This window comes from Carlito syrichta, unplaced genomic scaffold (assembly GCF_000164805.1).
Source record: "Carlito syrichta isolate Samal-C Ts95f unplaced genomic scaffold, Tarsius_syrichta-2.0.1 Scaffold302918, whole genome shotgun sequence".
NCBI lineage: Eukaryota > Metazoa > Chordata > Mammalia > Primates > Tarsiidae > Carlito > Carlito syrichta.
In genome coordinates this window covers 327,044-350,917 of record NW_007247014.1, presented here as the reverse complement: position 1 = coordinate 350,917, position 23,874 = coordinate 327,044, and the positions used below count along the sequence as shown (strand labels likewise).

The 23,874-nt window shown below is 41.3% G+C and overlaps 1 protein-coding gene across 7 annotated transcripts in view; it reads left to right on the top strand.

Annotated features, from left to right (window-relative positions):
- The window catches only part of TRIM9 (tripartite motif containing 9), a 131,656-nt gene that overhangs the window by 81,884 nt on the left and 25,898 nt on the right, over positions 1-23,874 (top strand). For 6 of the 7 annotated variants that reach the window (XR_504242.2, XR_504243.2, XM_008057277.2 and 3 more), the window contains exons 4-6: positions 7,399-7,509; positions 9,114-9,267; positions 21,446-21,603. Coding sequence is in view for 5 of the 7 variants with exons in the window: in XM_008057277.2 (XP_008055468.1) it covers positions 7,399-7,509; positions 9,114-9,267; positions 21,446-21,603 (423 nt within the window). In the remaining 2 variants the exon portion in view is untranslated. The remainder of the gene's footprint in view (positions 1-7,398; positions 7,510-9,113; positions 9,268-21,445; positions 21,604-23,874) is intronic. The other variant, XM_008057273.2, reaches the window with a different exon arrangement.

Sequence of the window (23,874 nt, the reverse complement as noted above, 5' to 3'; positions counted from 1 at the left end):
TTCTCCTGTGAGGAAAGGACTGCACCATATGCTTCTCTCTCCCAATGTCTTGTATTTCTTCCATCATTCACTTCTCTGTCCAAGGATACAATATTCTGTACGCTAAGAGTGTGCTTTGCATTTCACTCAGTTTATCAATAAAGCAGCTGGTGATATTCACACTTCTGGAGTAGAAAACTTACTTTCTATTTGCAGCTTTACTGTTAAAATCTTAAGCTTTCCTCAAAACAGGTACCTGTTTTATTTATTTAATAGACCTAAATGATCCTTTTTATTTTTTTAATTTTTTTTCTTTGGTTTTAAAGATGTGGGGTATACTTCAGGGTTAGGTATACAAACGTTGATTATGCAGGTACTCTTGTTGATGAGGTGCGCCCCTCCCTCCCCTAGCAGTTTCCCTCAACTACCAATCCCATCCCTCCTCCCCTGGCAGTTTTCCACTACTGCCAATCACTTTCTTACAGTATTATGATAATTGTTCAAGTTCCACTTATGAGTGAGAACATATGATACTCCATTTCTGTGATAGATCACTGAGTATGATCGACTCTAAATCCATTCAAGTTTCTACAAAGTTCATATGTTTGTCCTTTATGGCTGCATAATATTCCATTGTGTATATGTACCACATTTTTTAATTGATCCTTTTCTTGATTAAAAACTCAAAGCCTCACATTTGTCTTTGATATGATTGGATTTGAAATGATCGCCAATGTGGGTAAATTAATAACATTAGTACAGTGGGTAGTATCAAGAAAATAGAAAAAAAAAAATACTTGCCTGAAACTATGGTGGAGAATGATGGTATGTGAAAAATGTAAAATGCTTTTCCTTAATTTAAATGCCTCTAAGTTTCAGTGAATGTATAATACAATGATATGGGTAGATAATATTCTGCTCTGGAAAAACAGAAGAATTCTTTATTTTACCAGATGAATCTAACAGCACTTCATTTTTTTTTTTTTGAGTTGGAGTCTCACTCTGTCGCCCAGACTGGAGTGCAGTGGCCACTCCCGGCCACCGCAGCCTCGACCTGCTGGGCTCCGGCGATCCTTCCACCTCAGCCTTCCGAGTAGCCGGAATTACAGGCATGCGCTACCACGCCCGGCTGATTTTTTGATTTATTGTAGAGATGAGGTCTCGCTGCCCAGGCAGATCTCGAACCCGCGGGCTCAGGCAATCCACTCACCTCAGCCTCCCAAAGGCGCAGGATTACAGGCTGAGACACCGAGCCCGGCCAGCACTTCACTTTTAACTCACACATGAGTTAATTCAAAACATCACTTGGTCACTGAGCTTCAGGACATGATGAGAAACAGAAATCCCCCCAACCAAGAACCCCCAATTCTTCAAGCTTGCATCTTAAAAGTGCAGTTAGTCCTCCGTATCTGTGTAGTCTATATCCTTGGAGTCAACCAACCATAAATTGAAAATATTTTTTAAAGTGTCTGTATTGAACATGCACAGACTTTTTTCTTGTCATTCCCTAAACAATATAATATGTGTTTGCATAGCCTGTATATTGTATTAGGCATTACAAGTAACCTAGTAATGATTTTAAGTATACAGTAAGATGTGTGTAGGTTATATGCAAATTCTGCATCATTTTATATCAGGGCCTGAGCGTCTGTGGATTTTTGTATTCACAGGCAGCCCTGGAACCAGTTCCTCATGGATATCAAAGGACAATTGTACTTGTACATTAAACAAAATCCTAAACTAAAAATAATTAAAGGATGACCTTATGCTTGGGGAAAACTGTTTTAAACTGATGGAAAGGTGTGAATTATAGTTAAGAAATAATTTTTTGAAATAGAAAGAGAATCTCAGTATTTACTTAGACTAACAATTCATTAGTGATATCCCTTTAGAATCTATGATAAGAGAATTGTGAGAAACAGGATTTATTTAAAAGAATAAAGAAATAAAAAAATTTTAAAGAGCCACATGTAAAAGGAGGAGGTAAATGGAGGTGAGGGAAAGGTGTCAAGGTCAAAGTTGAATAAAGAATGAAATTCCCCTTAATTAACCTCACGGCTTGCTGCTGATTGTATCACATGAACTGACTGGAGGAAAGATATTGGCCTGTTGGTGACGGGAATAGAACTGTGGACAGGCAGAACAAAATTTTGCATTAGTATTGTATAAGTTCTCTTGCGCTATGAAAAAAAATCTGAGAATTCAAAGGGACACAACATCCCTCAGATTCTCCTTTAATGAATTGGTAGCAGTGTCATATCCTGACCCAAGATATGACCTTTATAAATCTGCCACTTAACAAAATAAAACTATTCAAATGATCGATAGGCACTTGCCATCCAGAACAGATGGTGGCTCTGCTGATAAAATTTTAAAAGCATTCTCTGAAACTGTGGACCATAGATTAATTCACTGTCCCATGGGAGCTGGTTTAGGCTTCAGTGCAGATGAAAGCAGGAGGCTGTTCTCCCAGTCTCTATTTGGGTCACTTCTGTGACCTGCACAGTCCCCGAGAAAAGGAACCCTTGAGTCCAGCTTGCTGCACACATGATGCCAAGGGGTTCTCTGGTGCCGCAGAGCCGAAGCACAGAATAGTGGCACTCAATGACAGAAGTGAAGTGGCCTGGCTTTTAGGAATTGTTTTTCATTAAAAAACACAATGTAGAAATAAATAATAACACTTCTGTGGTGTGAATAACACAGGTTGAAGAAGGTAGCAAATAAGAGAGTTGCTAAGGACGCTCAAATAGAGAAAACATATTTATAATCTTAAAAGATCTAATTATCTGGCTGATTTCCATAAGGGAGAAAATCTTGCTAAATGAATTCAGAAACTATATGTCAATTATAACACACCCAAAATGCTGCTTTAGGAACCTTGACATTTAATTTTTAGCAGTGATTTTTATCACAGACTATTGTGATCATGGTGGAATGGTTGATTAACATGTAAAAAGGTGGACCAAAATCAATTGTTGCAACAATGGGATTGAGAGCCAGGAACTCAGGGAATATTGAGTCCTTCCAAGACGATTGAGTCATAGAACCCAGGTGCCAATGTCCAACCCCTGCTGAAACTCACCAACTCTTTGGCAGTGCAACAATTAAGCTTTTTAAGAGTAAGCTGAGAGCCCCAGCACCCAGACAACTCCTTCACCACAAAAGAAACCTTGCTTGAGAAGTTCATAGAAACAAACACAGAGTTTTATGAGGACTGAGTCATGTATTTATGCTAGGACATTTATGTATCATCGAGCCGAATCCTCTGGGCAGTAAACACAGTTCAGTCTATTTTGTCTCAAAAGCAGACTCACTTTGGGTTATTATGCTCAGATCCCATCTGCACTTTTTATTCAGATTTTCAGTCCCAGCAGTTCAAGGGAAGATGCCATTTGGATAATGAAATGATGACTACTGAGATTTCTGCTACCTAGCCACATTAATACAGTGGCTACCAAATATAAAAACATCTTCTGGGAACAATATAATTAAGCCTCATACAGCAGAGAAGAATAGCATATTAGCTGTATGTCATCTGTCTTGAATTTTTATATGTCTTACTTGTTTTTTTTTTTTCTCAAAGAAGTAGAAGCCCAACCTTTCTGTTATTTCAGGAACAAAAAAATCAAATAATTTGCATCCCTTGAGCCCATGCCAACAGATGGTGGTTGTCAGAAGCTACTGGATGTCAGAAGAAAATTAATCAATCAGTGAATTTTAAATTTGATCCTCCCTCCCAAAAAATCACAAAATTGATCTTCATATCAATGTTGGTTCCTTTCACCAATTAGAATATTGAGATTTTAAAGACTATATTTTATTGTTGTTTTTAATTATTATTAAAGGTTAAAAAACAATAACAAATCACTTGTCAGAAAATTGGGAGATCTGAATAGCAACACAATCTTGAAAAATAAGAGTAAAGTTGGAGTTCTCATACTTTCTGATTTCACAACTTACTACAGAGCTATAATAATCAAAACAGTGGGTACTGGCATAAAGACAGATATATAAACCACTGGACTAGAATAGAAAGCCCAGAAATAAATTTTTACATACATGGTCAAATGATTTTCCACAAGGGTACCAAGACTATTCAATGGGAAAGGGCGGTCTATTTAACAACAGTGTGGGGAAAACTGAATGTCGACATGCCAAAAAATGAAGTTAGACACGTACCTAACACCATATACAAAAATTAGCTCAAAACGGATTCAATAACTAACTGTAAAAACCTAAAACTATTAAAAAAAAAACTTAGAAAAAACATAGGGGGAAGGCTTTGGGACATTGGATTTGACTATATTTTCTTGAATGTGACACCAAAAGCACAGGAAACAAAAGAAAATATAAATAAGTGGGACTTCATAACAATTTAAAATATTTGCGCCTCAAAGGACACAAGGAGTGAAAAAGAGTGAAGGCCAAGTGCGGTAGCTGAAGCCTGTAATCCCAGCACTTTGGAGGGCTGAGGCAAGAGGATTGCCTAGCCCACGCATTCGAGACCAGCCTGGGCAACATGGTGAGACCTCATCACTACCATAAGTCAAAAAATTAGCTGGGTGTGGTAGCATGCGCCTGTGGTAGCTACTTGGAAGGCTGAGGTGGAAGGATAGCCAGAGCCCAGCAGGTCAACGATGGGGTGGCTGTAAGTGTGCCACTGCACTCCAGCCTGGGCGATGGAGTGATACTACAACTCAAAAAAAAAAAAAAGAGTGAAACAGTAACCCACAGAAACAGGAGGAAATATTTGCAAATTATATATTTGATAAGGTATCAATATCCAGAATATATAAAGAACACCTACAATTCAACAACAACAACAACTGGATTTTAAAAATGGGCAAAGGCTTGATCTCCAAAAAAGATATACAGATGGCCAATAAACCCATGAATAGATGCTAAACATCGCTGGTCATTGGGAAAATGCAAATCAAACCATAAGGAAATACCACTTAACACCTATCAGGATGGCTATATCTAAACACACACACACACACACACACACACACACACACACACACACACACACACACCCCTACACCTTGGAAAATAGTAAGTTTTGTTGAGGATGTGAAGAATTTGGTTGGGACCTTTGTGCATTACTTACGGAGATGTAAAATGGTACAGCTGCTGTGGAAAGCATTATGGCAAATCCTCAAATAAATATAGAATTCCCATATGATCCAGCAGTTCCACTTAAGGGAATATACCCCAAAGAAATGAAAGCAGAGACTCACACAGGTATTCGTCTACCCATGAGTATAACAGCTGTATTCCGCAAGAGGTGGAAGAAGCTCAAGCATCAATTGATGGATGAATGGATAAACAAAATGTGGCTTAGTCTTGAAGACATGATGCTAGGTGAAATCAGCCAATCACAAAAGGGCAAATACTGTATGATTCCACTTACATGAGGCTTTTCGAGCATAGTCAAATTCATAGACTCAGAAAGAATGGTGTTGCCAGGGGCTGGGAGGAAGGAGGAATGGGGAGTTATTGTTTTATGGATACAGAGTTTTAGTCTGAAAATGTTCTGGAGATGGATGGTGGTGATGGTTGCACAACAATGTGAGTGCAATTAATGCCACCAAAGAGTGCACTTAAAAATGGTTAAAATGGAAAATTCTGTTATGTAGATTTTATCACAATAAATAAATTAGGAACAAAACAACAGAAATAATGAATGAATGCGTTATCAAAAAATTAGATAGACGTTGACTGTCCACTAAGAGGGAAACAGGAATGATTAAATACATTATGATTACCCACTCAATGGTATATTTATGTACCGATAACATTTATTGATGGTTGTGATAGTAGAAAATGCCCCATAATATAGTACTAAGTGGGGAGGGGGAAGTAAATTTGTCATATTCTGTGATTGTAGCTATAAGTAAGTCTGGTTCCAGAAAAAAAAATTAAGGAAATATGAAAATACTTTAAAATTTACATTAAGATAATGAGATTATTTGCTTTTTTTCCATCTATTTCCCAATTGTTTGGAAAGTGAATGAAATAATCTTTAATGGAAAATAAATTTATAATGAAAAATGAAAAGAAGGAACAAGGAAAAGTTTTTACAAATAACTATTATTAAAACCCCTTTTCATTTTTCTTGATAAGATCCAAAACACTGGATATGTCCGAGGCTTTTGCAACATAGTATAAACATTGAGAATGTGAGAGACTAAGATTCCTGGAACATCCTTCTTTAATTCTATGCTTCAAAAACCACTCAAAGATGGGCACAGTGTGATCCCAGCTACTGAGGAGGCTGAGGTGAGAGGATTGCTTGAGCCCATGAGTTCAAGACCAGCTTGGGCAACATGTCAAGACCCTGTCTCTAAAAACAAAAACAAAAGAACAAGCACTCAAGATTTGGGTCACTGAGCAGAGGACACAAAAGATCTACATCTCTGAGGGAAGAAACTTTTCAAGGAATGTCATGGCAGTCATCACTAAGCAAAGACAACTTCCCAGAGGCAGAAACTGTATGCTCTGAGAGCTGTCTATCTAGGTTAAAGCAGGGTCACAACTTGGCAAGGCCGTGATTCTAAGTGGGTTATTCTTTTTTTTTTTTGAGTTGGAGTCTCACTCTGTTGCCCAGACTGGAGTGCAGTGGCCGCTCCTGGCCACCGCAGCCTCGACCTGCTGGGCTCCGGCAATCCTTCCGCCTCAGCCTTCCAAGTAACCAGAATTACAGGCACGCGCTACCACACCCAGCTAATTTTTTGATTTATTGTAGAGATGAGGTCTTGCCTGCCCAGGCGGGTCTGGAACCCGCGGGCTCAGGCAATGAGTTATTCTTAAAACTTAATTCTGCATTCATCTTCTTTCGCATTGACTCATTGTGTCTCCCAAACTCCAGCTTGGCCGTCCAGCTCCCCACCACCCACTTGAGGAACTAGGCGCAGAGCCAGGAGGCCAGGGAAGGATCAGGAAAGGAAAGGAACTGGGTCCAGATGGTTATGTCTGCTCTTTAGAAGAGTCAGGCAGAGGGTAGGAGAAGATGAACAGTGTCACAAAGCACAGCTGCAGCCACACCTTGGAGGGCTATAACTTCTTTACAGACCCCACAAGCAGCTTACCATAGAGTCAGCTTCCCAGAAAAGAGTAGGGTGAAGGGGACCTTTGGAAGGTGTCCCTTGATACACCAAGGTCACCAGATCTACAGGGTTCGACATCTATCTGCCTTCCCTTCTGATGGGTCCTGTTGCTCAATTTCCTTTGAGAGACTCATCCAATCTGCCTCTCAGAGTCACTGTCCTCAGCAGACATTACCACAAAATATTCTCATCAATTTAATTCCCTTCCAGGATGCTCTTGGATTCTGGTTTGAAGAAGCTTTCCAAAGTCCCAGGTTGCTCCTCTTCACCTTCTGACATTTTGGACTGTTCTGTCCCTCTTCAATCCTAGGTGGTTCGAGATCAGATCTCTCACTGCACAGTGAAATTGCGCCAGACCACAGGTCTCATGGAGTACTGCTTGGAGGTGATTAAGGAAAATGATCCTAGTGGCTTTTTGCAGGTAAGTGTTAACTAGTCTCTGCTTCAGATTCTAAATGTCCCATGGGGCTGAATCTAGGATGCTTAGCCCGGACTTCCCACAGCCCTGGCTGAGCATGGTGCCCTCAATAACGGAACCTACCCTCACGCTGCAGTGTGTGTGGGGGGGTGTCTGCTGAATAATCTCCACTGACCTCCTGGAAGTCTCTACTATAATGTTCTACAAAACCGAAAAGTGCATGCTTTTTTAGTTTGTTTTCATTTTTGTATTTAATTATGAAAACATAATTCCCTGTAAGTTCTTCCAAAGTGGAGTTCTTACCTTGCCTAAGAATTGGGTCCTTATCCATGGCTATCTCTTGGACAGTTTTGTCAACTGAAAATGTCTAAGTGTGCAAGGTTTCTACCTTCTTGACACCTCCTACTGGCCAGTAAGTGATTTCTCAATTACAGTGAGGTTGACTTTTCTTTCTTTACTGTTAATTGTGTTCATGAGATGGCTGTATAGTAAAAGCTGTATTTTGCTTACGTTTTGATCCCAATGATTAGGAACCTTTTGTTAAGGAGCATGTAGATTTCTTCCAACTCACATTCTATGAAACTGGTCAAGAGTGACAGAGAGAAACTGAATATAAGAGAGAGATGGAATATAAAAAGTAAGCTCTCTACCAAAGAATATAATGATAATCACACGAAGATGATGTGGTTAAAATGTAAGAATTCCCATATGCAGGTTCTCTAAACTACTTTATAAAACTCATCTCATTTCCAAGTCTTGATAAGATACCCACACCTCAAATTCAAAGCTTAGAGCTATCGATTCTAACATGAATCAACTAATCAAGCTGGGTGTGGTGGCATGCTTCTGTTATCCCAGCTACTCAGAAAGTTGAGGCAGAAGGATCCTTTAAGCCCAGGAGTTCAAGTCTAGCCTAGGCAGCATAGCAAGACTCTATCTCATAAAAAATAAAAATAATTTTTAAAATAATTAATTAATCACTGGTCGGGCTCAGTGGCTTAACCTGTAATCCCAGCACTTTGGGAGACCGAGGCGAGTGGATTGCCTGAGGCTGTGGGTTTGAGACCAACCCGGGCAACTTAGTGAGACCTTGTCTCTACAATAAATCAAAAACTAACCAGGCATGGTAGTGCACACCTGTAGTTCTGGCTACTTGGAAAACTGAGGTGGAGGGATCACCGGAGCCAGCAGGTCAATGTTGGGGTGGCCGTGAGTGTACCGCTGCACTCCAGCCAGGGCAACAGAGTGAGACTCCAACTCAAAAAAAAAAAAAAAAAAAATGAATTAACTAATCACCAACATATCATTCTTTTAAAGTTGTTGGCTTTAGTGACTCAGTCACAAATGGCATGATCATATACACAAGTTTTTCTGTTATATCAATCAATACCTGCTCATTATTTATAGTGTCCCCCCAGACTCACAAAAATGTTCGGATTTGCTAATAAATCATGGATCAACCTAGTCATAATGGGGTTCTCCTCACCAACTGCACTGAAACAGGCAGGGTGTAATACCCAAGGTAGTGCCCTCAGAGAATCCAGGAGCAGCATTGTGTTTCGAGTGTGGTGTTGTATTTCTTAAGCTGTGGTCTTTAATGTGATTAGATATCTGACGCCCTCATAAGGAGAGTGCACCTGACTGAGGATCAGTGGGGAAAAGGCACGCTGACTCCCAGAATGACCACGGACTTTGACTTGAGTCTGGACAACAGCCCTCTACTGCAATCCATCCACCAGCTCGACTTTGTGCAGGTGAAAGGTACGTGCTTGCATTCCCCCAAGTCAGAGAGCAATGCCTCAAGTGGATACTGGTGTTTGAAGCAGGATCCGAATACCTCTGTTACAAAACCCTGGAGTGGCTCCTATCTTGTCACGTAATGAAGTCTCCTTCTGGCTGTGTGTCCTACCTTTCAGCAAATCACATAAATTCAGATCAAATCAATGCTTGCCTCTTTGAGAGTCCTGGAGACTTGACCAGAGAACAGCTGACAGAAAAAGAGGTAGGGACTGTACACAAATAAAGTCTCAGGACAGAAGGAAACTCAGAAATACTGATATAAGTCAAGGGGGTCCAGAATTGAAATGACTATTTCTACACAGATAGAAATCAAGAGCAAATGGTTGAGCATGGGCCAGTGGCTGATACTGGCAGGAAAACGCGAGCCTGGAAAGAAAATGAAAATTTGAAATAAACTTTAAGATGAGTTTATGTGATTAAGGGATATGGCAATGTCTCTGAAATGTAGGGCAGGTGGGGGACTGGAGGAAAGTAAAAGTACTTATAACACTTTAAGCAAAAGGACTCATTTAAAGAAAATTAACTATTTCAAAGAAAAATAACAGTTCAAGCCAACCACACAACAAAACTTATATGGCAATGTAAGTAATATCCACTTGAAGAAAATTTATTTAACTTTCTGTTTGGAAATCTATGTTCACAGGAGGTTACACAAACAGGAAGGAGAGGCCCTGTCTACGCTTTACCCAGTTTCCCTCGATGGTTACATCTTGCAAAGCTATAATATTGATACCCAAACCAGAATTGACGTCGGTACGATGTGGGTGTCCATCTATGCCATTTTGCCATGTGTGCAGTCAGGACACAAAAAAACGGTTCCGTCACCACAAAGATCTCCCTCCTGCCATTCCTTTATAGTCACACTGCTCCCTTCCACCACCCCTGGACTCTGGAAACCACTAATCTGTTCTCCATCTCTATACATTTGTCACTTTCTGGATTTTTTTTAAACTGAAGAAATTGATTTGCTCATTGCCACGCCCAACAGAAGCATCCACATAATGAATGCCTTTTAGCTAGTGTTCAATGCTTTAAAATTTTGCTTCTTAAGAAAAATCTGCCTTTTTGTCAGAAAGAGACAGTCCTATAATCCAGCAAGTTTTAGTGCTATCTACTTAGGGCTCACATCATGCAGTTAAATTTATTCCTGTACTAGGTACATATACCTCTCTCATCCTTTTAAATTAATTTTACTCTTTTTTATTTTCAATTTTCTTTCTCTTTCTCTCTTCTTTTTTGTCATTGTTGTTGTTGTTTAAAAGGCATTGCTTTAGCCGGGCTCGGTGGCTCAGCCTGTAATCCTGCGTCTTTGGGAGGCTGAGGTGAGTGGATTGCCTGAACCTGTGGGTTCGAGACCCGCCTGGGCAGGTGAGACCTCATCTCTACAATAAATCAAAAAATCAGCCGGGTGGTAGCGCGCGCCTGTAGTTCCAGCTACTTGGAAGGCTGAGGCGGAAGGATCACCGGAGCCCAGCAGGTGAGGCTGCGGTGGCCAGGAGCGGCCACTGCACTCCAGTCTGGGCGACCGAGTGAGACTCCAACTCAAAAAAAAAAAAAAAGGCATTGCTTTGGGAAGATGCCTTAATCAATTTTTGAAGTAGTCCGTAAATTATAAATAAATATGCTGTTATAGTGACAAAAGATGTTTAGCATTTAGTGAGGCCTCAGCAAACCAGACATTCTCCTAAGTGTTTTTACCCTGATTAACTTCATTTTATTCTCACAACCCCAAGAGTCAGCTGAAGGAGAGTGGGGCTGAGGGAAACTGGGTTACTTGCCTGAGCTCACACAGGTAATAAGTGGTAGGACCAGGACTCAAACCCGGGCTCCAGAACCCATTTCTGGAGCTTCCAGCTTATGCTGTAAAGCTAGCACCATACTAAGCGGTTTCTTAAAGGGATAACGAATTCCTCTCTTAAACTTAATAAATCCATTTTTTGTTGTTGTTGCAGCCATTCTTTTTTGCTGTTGAAGATTTTTTCTTTAACGCCAATGTAGTGACCTGTAAAATAAACCCATCCTTAGCAAAATAGAGAGCCCCAGATAAATCCTTCTGGATCAACCTTCTTCGTCCCCAATTCTTCCAATGAGATAAAAATCACTGAAAGGTATGTCACAAGTAGCTTGAAGGAAAAAATATGTCACAAAAGAGCAATATAAAGGCTTTCAATGGAGAGGAAAATATAAGCCAACCCAATTAGCCTTGGTGAGGGGGCAGGGGGCAGAGGCAGTGGGAGGGTAAAAGCCTCCGGGCTTCGAAACGCCTTAATCAGCTGTCAAAACCCTCTCCTCCCCCATTCGTTGCCCTTCTGAGCCATGTCCATCTGCCCACGGTGGAGTCTGGGCCAGTTGGCAGGACAGAAAAATTGTGTTGGGGAGAGCAGGCCATTCACGGAGTATGGAACTACAGGTTCACACACTCTGCCTCACAGACCTCGTCTCTAAAGCACTGTCACTAGCCACTTAGGACAGCACACAAAAGTAAGAGAAGACAAGGCTGTTTGTTCAGTCCACTCAAGTCTATACACACAGCAGAGAATGCCAAGTGTGCTTAAAGGCCCAAATGCAGAACCCTCTAGCAGCAAAAATTCACCTGGAACCACACAAAAACCAGAACAATTATTTATGTAGTTAATAGAACAGGCCATTTGATACGATTCTGGAGTACAATATTTCATTTTCCTTTTCTTTTTAGCACTTCATTTTAATTTAATTTACTTCTGATTATTATCACTCTACCTAGTTAATTTATATGCTTTGCTTTTTGCTCATTAAATTTAATTAATTCAGTGAGAGCCCAGTCCTCTTTAGAATCTGAATATTTCATCTATCAGATGCTTGTGATGGAAAGAAAAATCCAAAGGTCATGACACAATAGAGCCCGAATGGCTGTAGTTAAGTCTTCTCCCAACCTCTTTAATAGTTGTAGTGTTTGTCTTTTCACTTCTTTAAAAGATATTCCTAGTTTGATAAACCGCATTTTCACAACTGTCAGTAAAAATATCTCAAGAAACTGCACCACAAAGAAAGAAGTAGCATTTGGAGTGGTGCTAAAGTGATCTGACCATTGTGAAACTATTAATAGCAACATGTGTAATTTAATATGTTTTCTAATGGTGCTAAGTCAATTGTAGTAGAAAGTTTAGATATTTTCAAAGTTACTTAAAGTATGCATTTAAAGTTGTGACGCAAAATGATAACTAAAGCATCTGTTTATTTCTGGACTCAGAAATTTAGCAAACATCTCTCTGGTTTTGACAATTTTTTAAATTTTATTTTAAAGATGTAGAGTACAATTCAGGATTAGATATACAAATGGTCATTGTACAGGTAAAGTTTGGGCCTCTCTTTGGTTCCCACTTCACCTGGTTTGAGATCAGATATCCTTATTGATGAAATGTGCTACCCCCTCTCTCTCCTGACAGTGTCCCACTATTGTCAATCCCTTTTTTATAGTATTATGATAATTGTCCAGGGTCTGCTTATGAGTGAGAACATGGGGTACTCAGTTCTTTGCTTCTGTGATAGATCACTCAGTATTATAGACTTTAAATCCATCCAGGTTGCTGCAAAGTTGTGTCCTTCCAACACTATGTTTAACAGAAGGGGTGAAAATGGGCAGCCTTGACTTGTTCCAGTTTTCAGGAGAAATGCTTTCAATTTCTGTCCATTTAGCAATATGTTGGCTGTGGGTTTATCACAGATGGCTCTTCTATTTTGAGGCATGTTCCTTCTATGCCTAGGTGTTCAAGGGTTTTTATCAAGAAGAGATGCTGGATTTCATAGAAAGCTTTTTTTATATCTAATGATATAATCATGTGCTTCCTATTTTTATATCTTTTGATGTATTTAATTACATTAATGGTCTTGCAGATGTTAAGCCAGTCCTGCATCCCGGAGATGAAGCCTGCTTCGTCATGAGGGATGTTTTTGAGATGTGCAGTTGGATCCGATTTGCTTAGAATCTTGTTGTGAATTTTTACATCTATGTTCACTGGGGATATTGACCTGTCGTTCTCTTTGTTTGTTGGATCTTTACCCAGTTTGGGTATCAGTGTGGTGTTAATGTCATAAAATGATCTGGGGAAGGTTCCATCTTTCTCGATTGCTTGGAATACTTTCAATAGGATTGGTATTTCTTGTTAATGGATTGAACCTTTTTTTCATTATGTAGTGACCTTCCATATCTTTTTAAATTTTTGATAGCTTAATGGATATTTTGTCTGATATTAAGATCACATCTTCTGCTTTCTTTTATGCTCCATTTGCCTGAAAATTTGTTTCCCATCATCTTACTTTGAGTCTGTGAGTTTCCAGTCTCGTTGGGATGAGTCTCCTGGAGACGGCATATTGTTGTATCATGTTTTTTTTATCCAGTTTGTCATTCTAGTTTTTTCAGTGATGCATTTAGTCCGTTCACATTCAGGGTAATTATTGAGATGTGAGAGTTTATTCCTGTCATGAGATTCTTACAGAGTTTCTTATTTGTTTGTTGGTTGGTTGGTAGGTAAGTTGGTTGTTTTTTGTTTGACTTTTGGGTCGATATTTGTGTGTGTTTTCAATCTTTTTCCTGCATTCTTGGGAAGAGTGTGGTCAGCCTTTTTTTTCTCTCTCTCTCTTCTGTGCTTAATACTTTAAGTGTTTCTTGTGGAGCTGGTCTGTAGGTGGCATAAACTCTTAGGGACTGAATGTCTGGGAAGAATTTTAATTCTCTGTTGCTGATAAAGCTTAGCTTAGTTGGATAGGAAATTCTTGGTTGGAATAGTTTATCTTTGAGAACTTTGAAGACTGGACTCCAGTCTCTTCTGCCTTTAGTGTTTCTGTAGATAAGTCTGCTGCTATTCTAATTGGTCTTCCCTGTAGGTAATCTGACCTTTCTCTCTCACTGCTTTTAGGATTTTTCCTTTTATACTTACTTTGTGTAAGCAAAGTACTGTGTGTCTAGGAGTTGGTCTTCTCAGTGACGTCTTGCAGGAGTTCTCTGAATCTTTTTCGTTTGGATGGTAACATCTCTGATGAGATGAGGGAAATTTTCTTGGATGATTTCATGGAATGTTTGTTCCAGGGTGGTCTCTGTCTTCTATCTGCCTCAGGAATGCCAATTAAGCATAGGTTCAGCCTCTTAATATAATCACACATCTCTTGGAGGCCTTGTTCCGTCTTTGTAAGTTTCTTTTCTATGTTTTTAACAGTTTGGGTTAGTTCCATATTTTGGTCCTCAAGCCCTGAGATTCTTTCTTCTGCTTAGTTAATTCTGCTTTCCATGTTTGTCAGTTTGTTATTTATTTCATTTACTGTATTCCGTATTGCCATCATCTCAGTTATCAACTCCTTCATTCTTTTCTCTTGTCTCTCCACATTTCTATTCATTCTCTCTATTAATATCTTGGTATCTGTGTTTGAGGTTTGAGACCAGTCATTCTGGGGACTCTTCATTGTTTGAGTTTTAAAGTCTGTATTCTCAGGTACTGTCTTCCCAGGAGTCTGCATGGAACCTGTGTTCTTCCTTTGGTTATTCTTCATTTGTGATAGTTTTCCTCCTCCCTTTTCCCCTTCTTTAATTCTGTTGCTCAGTGATAGGTGAGAAAGCTTCACTTCTGATTGCTCAGTTTCCTATTCTTCCTTATGCAAATCTTCTGGAGTTGTTCAATTTTGAAGCCAGTCTGGGGATAGGGGCTGTGCTTTTTGCAGTTCTGAGATTTGATTAAGGTGTGATGGAGAGAGCTGTGCTTCAGAAGCTATCTACAGATCACAGTATCCACTGACAGGTGTGTGGGTCCCTGGAACTCACTCCCCTCCACCTTACAATCTGTTTATGCAGTGAGGAAATATGTATGCCCCCTGAAAGCAAAATGAGATAAGAAAAAGAATGGAAAAAGGGAGAGGGAGATGAGAGGAAGATGAAGCTAGAGAAGAAGAAGGGAAACAGGCACACTAACTAATGAATAAACAAAGAAACAAACAAAATCAAACGCACACAAACAAAAAAAACCTGATGATGCACTCACTTGCCATAAAAAATATTCATACACAGTTAGAAAAACTAAAAAGCTAAAAATAAAACAAAATACAAACATACAAAAACATAAACAAAAAAGAGCTCCCTCTGTGGCCATTTCTGGAACTTCAGATTCTTTTTCTTTTTTTCTTTTCTTTTTTGTCTTTTTTTTTTGGTCCGTTTACTGGCAGGTCCCAAACACCACCACTGCTTTTGGCTGCTATCTGAGTAGGGAGCAGGCTCTGGTCTCCAGCCCCTTTCCTCCACTCTCAGAGTAGGCCGATTGGGTTGCTCTCAATGTGGGTCAGATGCCCCACAGAATGCTGGGGGAGGAGGGTGAATCAGATCCAGATTCACCACAATCCATCCCCCGCTGCTGCTGCTGCTGCTGCTGCCTGGTCTCCCACTCGGATCAGACACGTCCATGTCTGGTCCAGTGGAGGTGGGGCAGCTGTCTCTCCGTGTTTGCTCCTGAAGTTTCCTCTCTGGGTCAGCAATGGTTGATCCCAGAGGGGTGCAGAGATTGCCTCTGGGTCCCAGGTTGGAGGGTGAACAAAGCTGGATGGGCCAACTCAAGTCTGCCTGGTCCCAGGACAGAGATAATGGCAGTGGTCGGCGCCTCCCCACCAGCAGTGGAGCTCAGCTCCAGATTTCCCTCATGCTCCTTCTCCACGGTTCCCGCTGCCAGTGCCCGGCCCACTGGCTGCTGCAGGTGATGACACGGGCCAGGTGCCAGGCACTGAGGAGCAGCTGATCTCTGCTGCCTCCTCCTGCGTGACCCCCACGGATGGCAGATGATCCTGCACACCAGGGGCTTCAATCTCAGAGCAGTGGTAGGTTGCAGCCACTTCTGAAGGGGAACCCCAGGTGCTTGATCCCAAGTCTCCACTCCAGCGGACTTTCACTCACCCACCTGTGCAGCCCCACGCGTGCAGACACTCGCCCTTGTAGAGATTCTCACGCTTCCACTGGTTCCGTCACCATCTTACATTTGACCCTCAGTTTTGAAATCCAAAAGTCTTACCTTTTTTGTGGTTGTTGTTTTTGGTATTGGTACCAAAGAAGGTAGGTCTGCTGTTGTTTGTTACAAATTTCCACTCGAACCAGCTATTATTTAGCAAGAATGTAATGACTAAAGTTATTCTCGTATTAGCTAAAGATTTAGCTGGTCTGTTCTTTCTGATTCCACATCACCCCCAGGCAATTGAGATCTATCTGAAGAATGCTGGTGTCATCTTTGTTCAAATATCCCTAAGTTGTGATATATTTTCTGGTTGAATTTTGATTAGAAAATCATCTTACTTTCTTTATGGACTCTTGGGAGTGGCGTTTGATCTTTCAGACTTTTCTTTTATAGAAAACAATGTATTGAATTTCGCCCTCTATTTTTATGAAAGAGTACTGTTTTTTCCCCTAAGTCTAAGTTAGTATCATCAACTCTTTCTCAGGTCATGGGAAGGAAATTTTAAGAGTCTTTTCCTAGTCAGCCAACGGCACCACTGTTTGGTTAAGAATAGATTCCAGATACCTACCTCTCCTCAAAAAATTATTACCCCAGAATTGTCTAAGTACCCAGAGTATCCCAAAATTCATGAGTCATGGCGCTGAAATGAAATGCCAGTGTGTTCATTCTGAACCAGGACGAAATAGTGACCTAGCCCCGCAACAAGCCTTTTTAGCACATAAGCCATTGATCATTCATCCCTTGAAGTGCCGTTATTTACCCAAGGACACATTTATCTTCATTGCCTCATGTTGAATGTAAGAGCCCTGAGTGTGCACTAAGGCCATAGGCAAGAGCAGTGTGATCCGAACAGGCTCTCCTATAAATCTCAAGGGAAAGCTGCCAAAGGGTTATAGGGATGGTGTGATCATACATACTTGCATGCAATCTGTTCATGCTCCGTAATCTCGGGGCCTACAAGCATGTTCTCAGAACATGTGTTCATGTTTATCCTTAACCATGTGCTGGTGATAGCTTTCCAGAAATGACTTGTGGTTCTGCTGAAGTCTAAACTTGCCTCAGATGCCATTTTTATGGTTTAACCACCATCAAGAGGAATGACAGTCTACAAATGAGCTCTCAGAGAAGATGACACAGTAAAACTGCATTCCCAACCACCGAAGCTCTGAAGGTTAAATACTTCACTAATATCTACCAGCAGCTCTTGCGGAGCTTTTTCATTCACATTATAGGAAATAGAAGGAAACTTCTGAAATTAGACATGGAGACTGAAAGGGTAAACTGAGGTGAGATGGGCCCCACTGGGAATGTGCCCTAACAGAGACCTTCCTCCAGTACATGATAATCAAACACCAGACTGGGGGTGCAACATGGTGCAAGACTAAGCACACAGCCCGTGGAGCCAGACCGCTTGGCTGCAGATCCCAGAGCTGCTGCTTACTAGCCACGAAAGCTTCCTGTGTTTCAGTTTCCTCATCTGCAAAATAGAGATAATAACAGTACCTTCTTTGTAGAGCTGTTGTGAAAATTAAATGAGTGGATATATGTAAACTTCTCGCCCCCCTGTCTGGCATTCAGTATGTGCTCAAAGAGCATTGCTGATGATTCATATTCCCTGTTGAGACTGGGAGCCCAGCTTCCTTTCTCACTTGTCCTCACTGCATTCCCATTGCTTTCACAGAGGAATTCTGGATGGTTGTGAGGGATCACAGTCTGAAAGATTAGAGAGAAAAAATTAAATAAGGAAAAGGTGAGATAAAATTTGCAATAGAGTGGGCTTTCAAAGGGAAGACATTGGAAAACATTGGCGTAAGAAGCCATTGTTGCAAAATTTAATTTTGAAGCACAGCTCCACCAGACCTCTTTGAGAAAAGTAATAAGGCTAGCTGCCCACTGGTAGCTAAGAGAATCTTTTATCTAAAGCTTGACTTTATAAGCTAAAAGATTGCTAACTGCTAGAATTCTGATCAGGTCAGGAGAAACTAGTTCTTGAGGCAAAAACAAGAGATGTCCCAGAATGCTCATGAACACGAAAAGATCAAGATGACTGTGGCAGCCCCAGTGGTGAGTATTCCAATAAAATAAATGCCCTATCTTCGACTTCAGTTTAGAACTGTAAGGCTACCCATTTCCTAACCACAAAAGATAGATTAACTTGAAAATACTTTAAATTTCGAGTTGACCATTTATTTTATACCTAATAAAATGAAATAGGATAACATAACACCCACTATAAAATCTATTTTTCTAAAATGTTAGCCTGAGTCTCTGCTAATGAGTCATTTTGTCACATTTACCTTTTATATTACAACATCATTGGGGGATAAATAAGAAAAGAGAAAAAAACAATTCTCAGCACATTGAGGAATGAATTTAAACACATGCAAATGCCTCTGGGTTACTTATCTTTCTTTCCCTCTCTGACTCCTTTGCTTTTTTGTTAATTTCCTTGTCTATTTAAATCTGGTGTTCCAGATTTGAGATCTGAAGATTATTGGGAGATTAGACCTTTTTATATTTTTGGTCTTTTAAAGTGTGTCCACTGAGGACTCATAAACAAAGTTCTAATGTTTTAATTACACATGACATCATGTATTTCAATTAATCTTTTAATTATACCGGTGTCTACACAGGGACATTTGAGTTTCTTATCAGAGACATTGTAAGCATTCATATGATTTACGTTGAAACCATCTTGTGATCTTATTCTTTGATTTCATAATTGATGAAATGTAGACTTGTCTGACACATGAACAAAGGGAAAAAGAAAGACTGGTGTGGAGCTAATGAAATAAGGAAGCCCAAGGAACTGTTTGATGGTAGGCTCTAACAGATAAGGACAGTCCAGAACAGAGATCCCCAAGAGAACCACTACGTCTCTGGAAGCCCTTTGAAGAATGGTTTGCCTAAAGTTGGCATATTTTACTTCCACAGTTAATATGTTTAAAATGTATTATTTGTATAAGAGAAACAAATTTCAAAGAACAAAGTAAGTCCCTAATACTTATAATGAGTTAAAATTAACCCTTCAATTACAATTCCTGAGTGATATCCATGTTTGCATAGATGCCCTGGGATCTCTAGGAGGAGTTATGTCTTCCATCTACTCCTCTAGTTTATTTATTGAACAAGGCAATGGATTTTTCTCCTTTCCTCCAGATCTGGATGCTCTGAGACTTCTGATGCTACAGTAGTCATAGTTCTGTAAGATTCCATCCAAACCCTATGCCATTGAAATTTAATTGTCTCCAATTCACTACTCACTAGATTTGATTTACTTTTGTTTGATTAGTAGCTCAGACATGGTTTTACTGTAATATCTCACCATCGCAAGTATAAGATAATTGACCTGTTTCACCTTCATATCTCTTATGGTATAGTCACTGCTTTTGTTTTCTAGGTTATCCACCATAGAACTTGTTTCCTAAACTGCTGTTAAATTAAACATCTTGGTTGGGGTGACTGACGAACACAGATTTAGCTCAATGCATGAGACACAGAGTCCAATTTTGGTGCAGCATACCAGGTGCTCCACGTTAACATTTGTTCATCTAAATGTCCTTGGATAGGGTCCAAGCTGTTCTCCCCTGTAATTAAAGTGCTAACATAATAGTAAGAATAAATTGATGTTTTGGTGCAGACAAAAATTTTTAAACATTTGGTAAAAACATTGCTCCCAGCACTGAATTTTGAGTTCCTATGCTGGGAACTGGGATTATGCGTTAACTAGCATTTCTGTGCCTGTGTGTCTGAAGGCTCAACTAATTTACAGTTGTAAGTAGTACAAAAGAGTCACAGTACAAAATGTGGGGGGCGAGGGGATTGTGACTAGTAACAACATGACAGAGTCTCAAAGGCCACAAGGAGCCTCCTTGTCACACCCCAGTCTTCTCCCATACCATTCCCAGGCTCACAGTTGGGTGTTCAGTCCCTGAAAAAGTGTAGACTTGACCTAGTGCTGTGTTCAAGGAACAGCTGCCATGAGACAATGACGTGAGGTTCCTCAGAAGTTTTGAAATGCAGAAATCACTGTTTGTGTCACTTGGTGCCAAATTTTCACAAACCTATGTGCACAAGACCTGGAATAGAATCTCTGGTGCTGGGCTCAGTGGCTCAGCCTGTAATCCCGCGCCTTGGGAGGCTGAGGCGAGTGGATTGCCTGAGCCCGCGGGTTCGACACCCGCCTGGGCAACTTGGCGAGACCTCATCTCTACAATAAATCAAAATCAGCCAGGCGTGGTAGCGCGTGCCTGTAATTCCGGCTACTCAGAAGGTTGAGGCCGAAGGATCACCAGAGCCCAGCAGGTCGAGGCTGCAGTGGCCAGGAGTGGCCACTGCACTCCAGTCTGGGCGACAGAGTGAGACTCCAACTCAAAAAAAAAAAAGAATCTCTGGTTAAAAACGTGATTGCATATTAGAAATATGGTGGTTTTAGCATGATTTCTCAGTATAGGCAGTTTCCAGTTTATAAACCTGAGTTTAAATCTCTGAATAAATTTTATGATAAAATTATTAGCACAGTTTCAGCCACATTGTAAGCTAAAAAGGTATTAGTGGGCTGGACCATCTTAGGGATGGTGTCCTCGATGTTCAAGTGAGTGAGAAAAAAGCGACTCTGTGAATAGGCCTCTCTACCCTCCAACTGCCACAAGTAAGGTGGGAAGAGCCACTGTGAGCCAGAAAAAGGCATCACAGCCAGGCTCGATGGCTCAGCCTGTAATCCCGCGCCTTTGGGAGGCTGAGGTGAGTGGATTGCCTGGGTCTGCGTGTTCGAGACCCACCTGGGCAAGCGAGACCTCATCTCTACAAAAAATCAGCCAGGCGTGGTAGCGTGCGCCTGTAATTCCGGCTACTCGGAAGGCTGAGGTGGAAGGATCGCTGGAGCCCAGCAGGTCGAGGCTGCGGTGGCCGGGAGCGGCCCCTGCACTCCAGTCTGGGCGACAGAGTGAGACTCCAACTCAAAAAAAAAAAAAAAAAAAGAAAAAGAAAAAGGCATCACTTCAGTTCAGGAGCCAGTCCCACTCCTGGAGACTCTAGGAAGGTTCCCTTTCAGGTCCCCCATGTACCCTAGGCTAGCTACTTCTAACCATGTCTTTATCTGGGGGATGTTCATCATTCTAATGAACTGAAATACTTGCAGTTCAACAGAAGCCAGAGTTACACTAATTTCTCTTTAGCTTCCTCTCCAGTCCTGGCCACCCCCATCCTACAGCTGGAGGAGTGTTGTACCCACAACAACAGCGCCACGCTGTCCTGGAAACAGCCACCTCTGTCCACAGTGCCCGCCGAAGGATACATCCTAGAGCTGGACGATGGCAATGGTGGTCAGTTCCGGGTAAGTAGAGACCCTACTACTTAATCAAAATCAGTGACTCCCTCAGAGAACCTGCCACCGGAGTCTCAGTCCTGGCTTCTCCATCTCTCCTGGGGACAGGCCACCCTGGCAGGGCCTACCTGCCTTTCATCTGAGGCCTGCTTTCTCCCTGTATCATCAAAGGTGGATAGAGGCGTCTCTGAAACTGCCCTGTTCTTAAGAGACAGTACATGCATTACTGCAAGTTCTGGAATCAGACTGTGTTCAAATTGGTCCTGTGCATAGCTGTGTGACTGTGCCCATTTCTGACTTCTCTAAGCCCTCAGGTTCTCATTTGTAAACGAGGGGGATGATAACAATAGCATGAATCTCATGCCTTGTTACTAAGAGTCCATTAGATAATCCATATAAAATTTTTAGCATGCTGCCTAACATTATGGCAAGCCTGCAGTATTAGCTATCATTATTATTATTGCCATATGGCTAATAATTAATCATCATCTAAGATTTATTTCTGCATTCCACAGCTTCTAGTGTCTTTGATGGCATTCCTCTTAATTGACATGATCTCCTGTCGTAGCTTATCTATTCTGAGAAGCTTGTCTAGAAAATGTTTCCCCATTCTGTTTGCTTATTTGTTTGTGTGTTTGTTTCTGGACCTTTCACCAAACAGAACTGGTGCCATTAGATTATTACTTCCCCCAAGCAAGGGAGCCCTGACTCCATTGAGAAGCTCGTGGCACCCCTGAAGGTAGGACACGCTGGCCTTTTGATAAGACACAGCCATGGTGCCTACAAGTTGATGATTTGTGTGTGTGTGCCTGTCTCCATGGATCTGCCTCTCTCTCTCTCTCATGCACACACACAGCCCTGTTCTCATCCACTCTCTCCCCGTCCAACCCAATCTTGTCTGGGAACTCTGATGCCTAGAACCTCCTAAAGGAGCAGCCTTTCTGGGTACTGAGGCTAATCCCTGAACTGATGAAAATGGGACCTCTGTCAAAAAAACAAAAACAAAAAAAACTCAGGCGCCAAGGATGAGTCTTTCTTCTGGTCATCAGTGGCCAAACCTTGGTCACTCACTTTCAAGAGCAAAGAATGACCAGGTGCAGTGACTCAAGCCTGTAATCCCACCATTTTGGGAGGCTGAGGTGAAAGGATTGCCTGAACCCATGGGTTCAAGACCAACCTGGGCAACATGGCAAGACCTCGTCTTTTTTTACAATAAATAAATAAAAATTAGCCAGGTGTGGTAGCATGTGCCTGTAGTTCCGGCTTCTTGGAAGGCTGAGGCAGAAGGATCGCCAGAGCCCAGCAGGTGGATGCTATGGTGGCTGTGAGCGTACCACTGCACTCCAGCTGGGTGACGGAGTGAGACTCCAACTCAAAAAAAAAAAAAAAAAAAAAAAAGAGCAAAAGTTGTCAAGGCCTCCTTTCCCGGACGAATTTCGGATCCTCTACTAGGTTTAAGTGCTTGAGAGCAAGGAGCATGTCTTCTATAATTCTCCTCAAGGACAAAGCTGCTCTCCTTTGATAGAGAAGCCTTATTTACATAGGTGTTTATTAATTGGCATAACACATCCAGTTTCTTCCTTCCTCAGATAAGGTTCTCTGGTTCTATTTCAATTCATATCTTTTGCACTTCACGGGCATGTGTGTGCACACGCATGTGTAAAAATTCCTGTTTGTCCATTTCTCACCCCTGACTTTGCCTTCTCAGTTTTTGTTTCATTTTCAGGGCCTTTCTTTTTCCCTTTGTTATTTTCTTCCTCCTGGGAAAGAATTCTGATTTTCTAAAAATTCTCCTATTTTTGTCTCGATTTTTTTCCTCTCAGCTACTACCTGTCAGTGGTCTCACAGGCCTCAACTTGGCATGGCCCCTTCTCTTGCCTTCCCGAGGTCTCATGCTTCTCCTGCTTCCACACCCACCTGGGTGCAGACACCTCTCCAACCCTTCTCTCTCACCCAGACTTCTCTCCTGAGAGTCAGGCTCAGATCTCCACCCGACTGACATTTCCATTTCTACATCCTGAAACTGCTTCAAATGCAACATTATTTAAAACAACGCCAGATGGGCACAGTGGCTCACTCCTGTAATCCCAGCATTTTGGGAGGTCAAGGCAAAAAGGTTGTTTGAGCCTGGGGGTTCGAGATCAGCCAGGGCAAAATAACGAGAACTCGTCTCTACAAAAAAAAAAAATTAAAAAACATTAAGCCGGGCTCAGTGGCTCAGCCTGTAATCCCGCGCTTTTGGGAGGCTGAGGTGAGTGGATTGCCTGAGCCCGCGGGTTC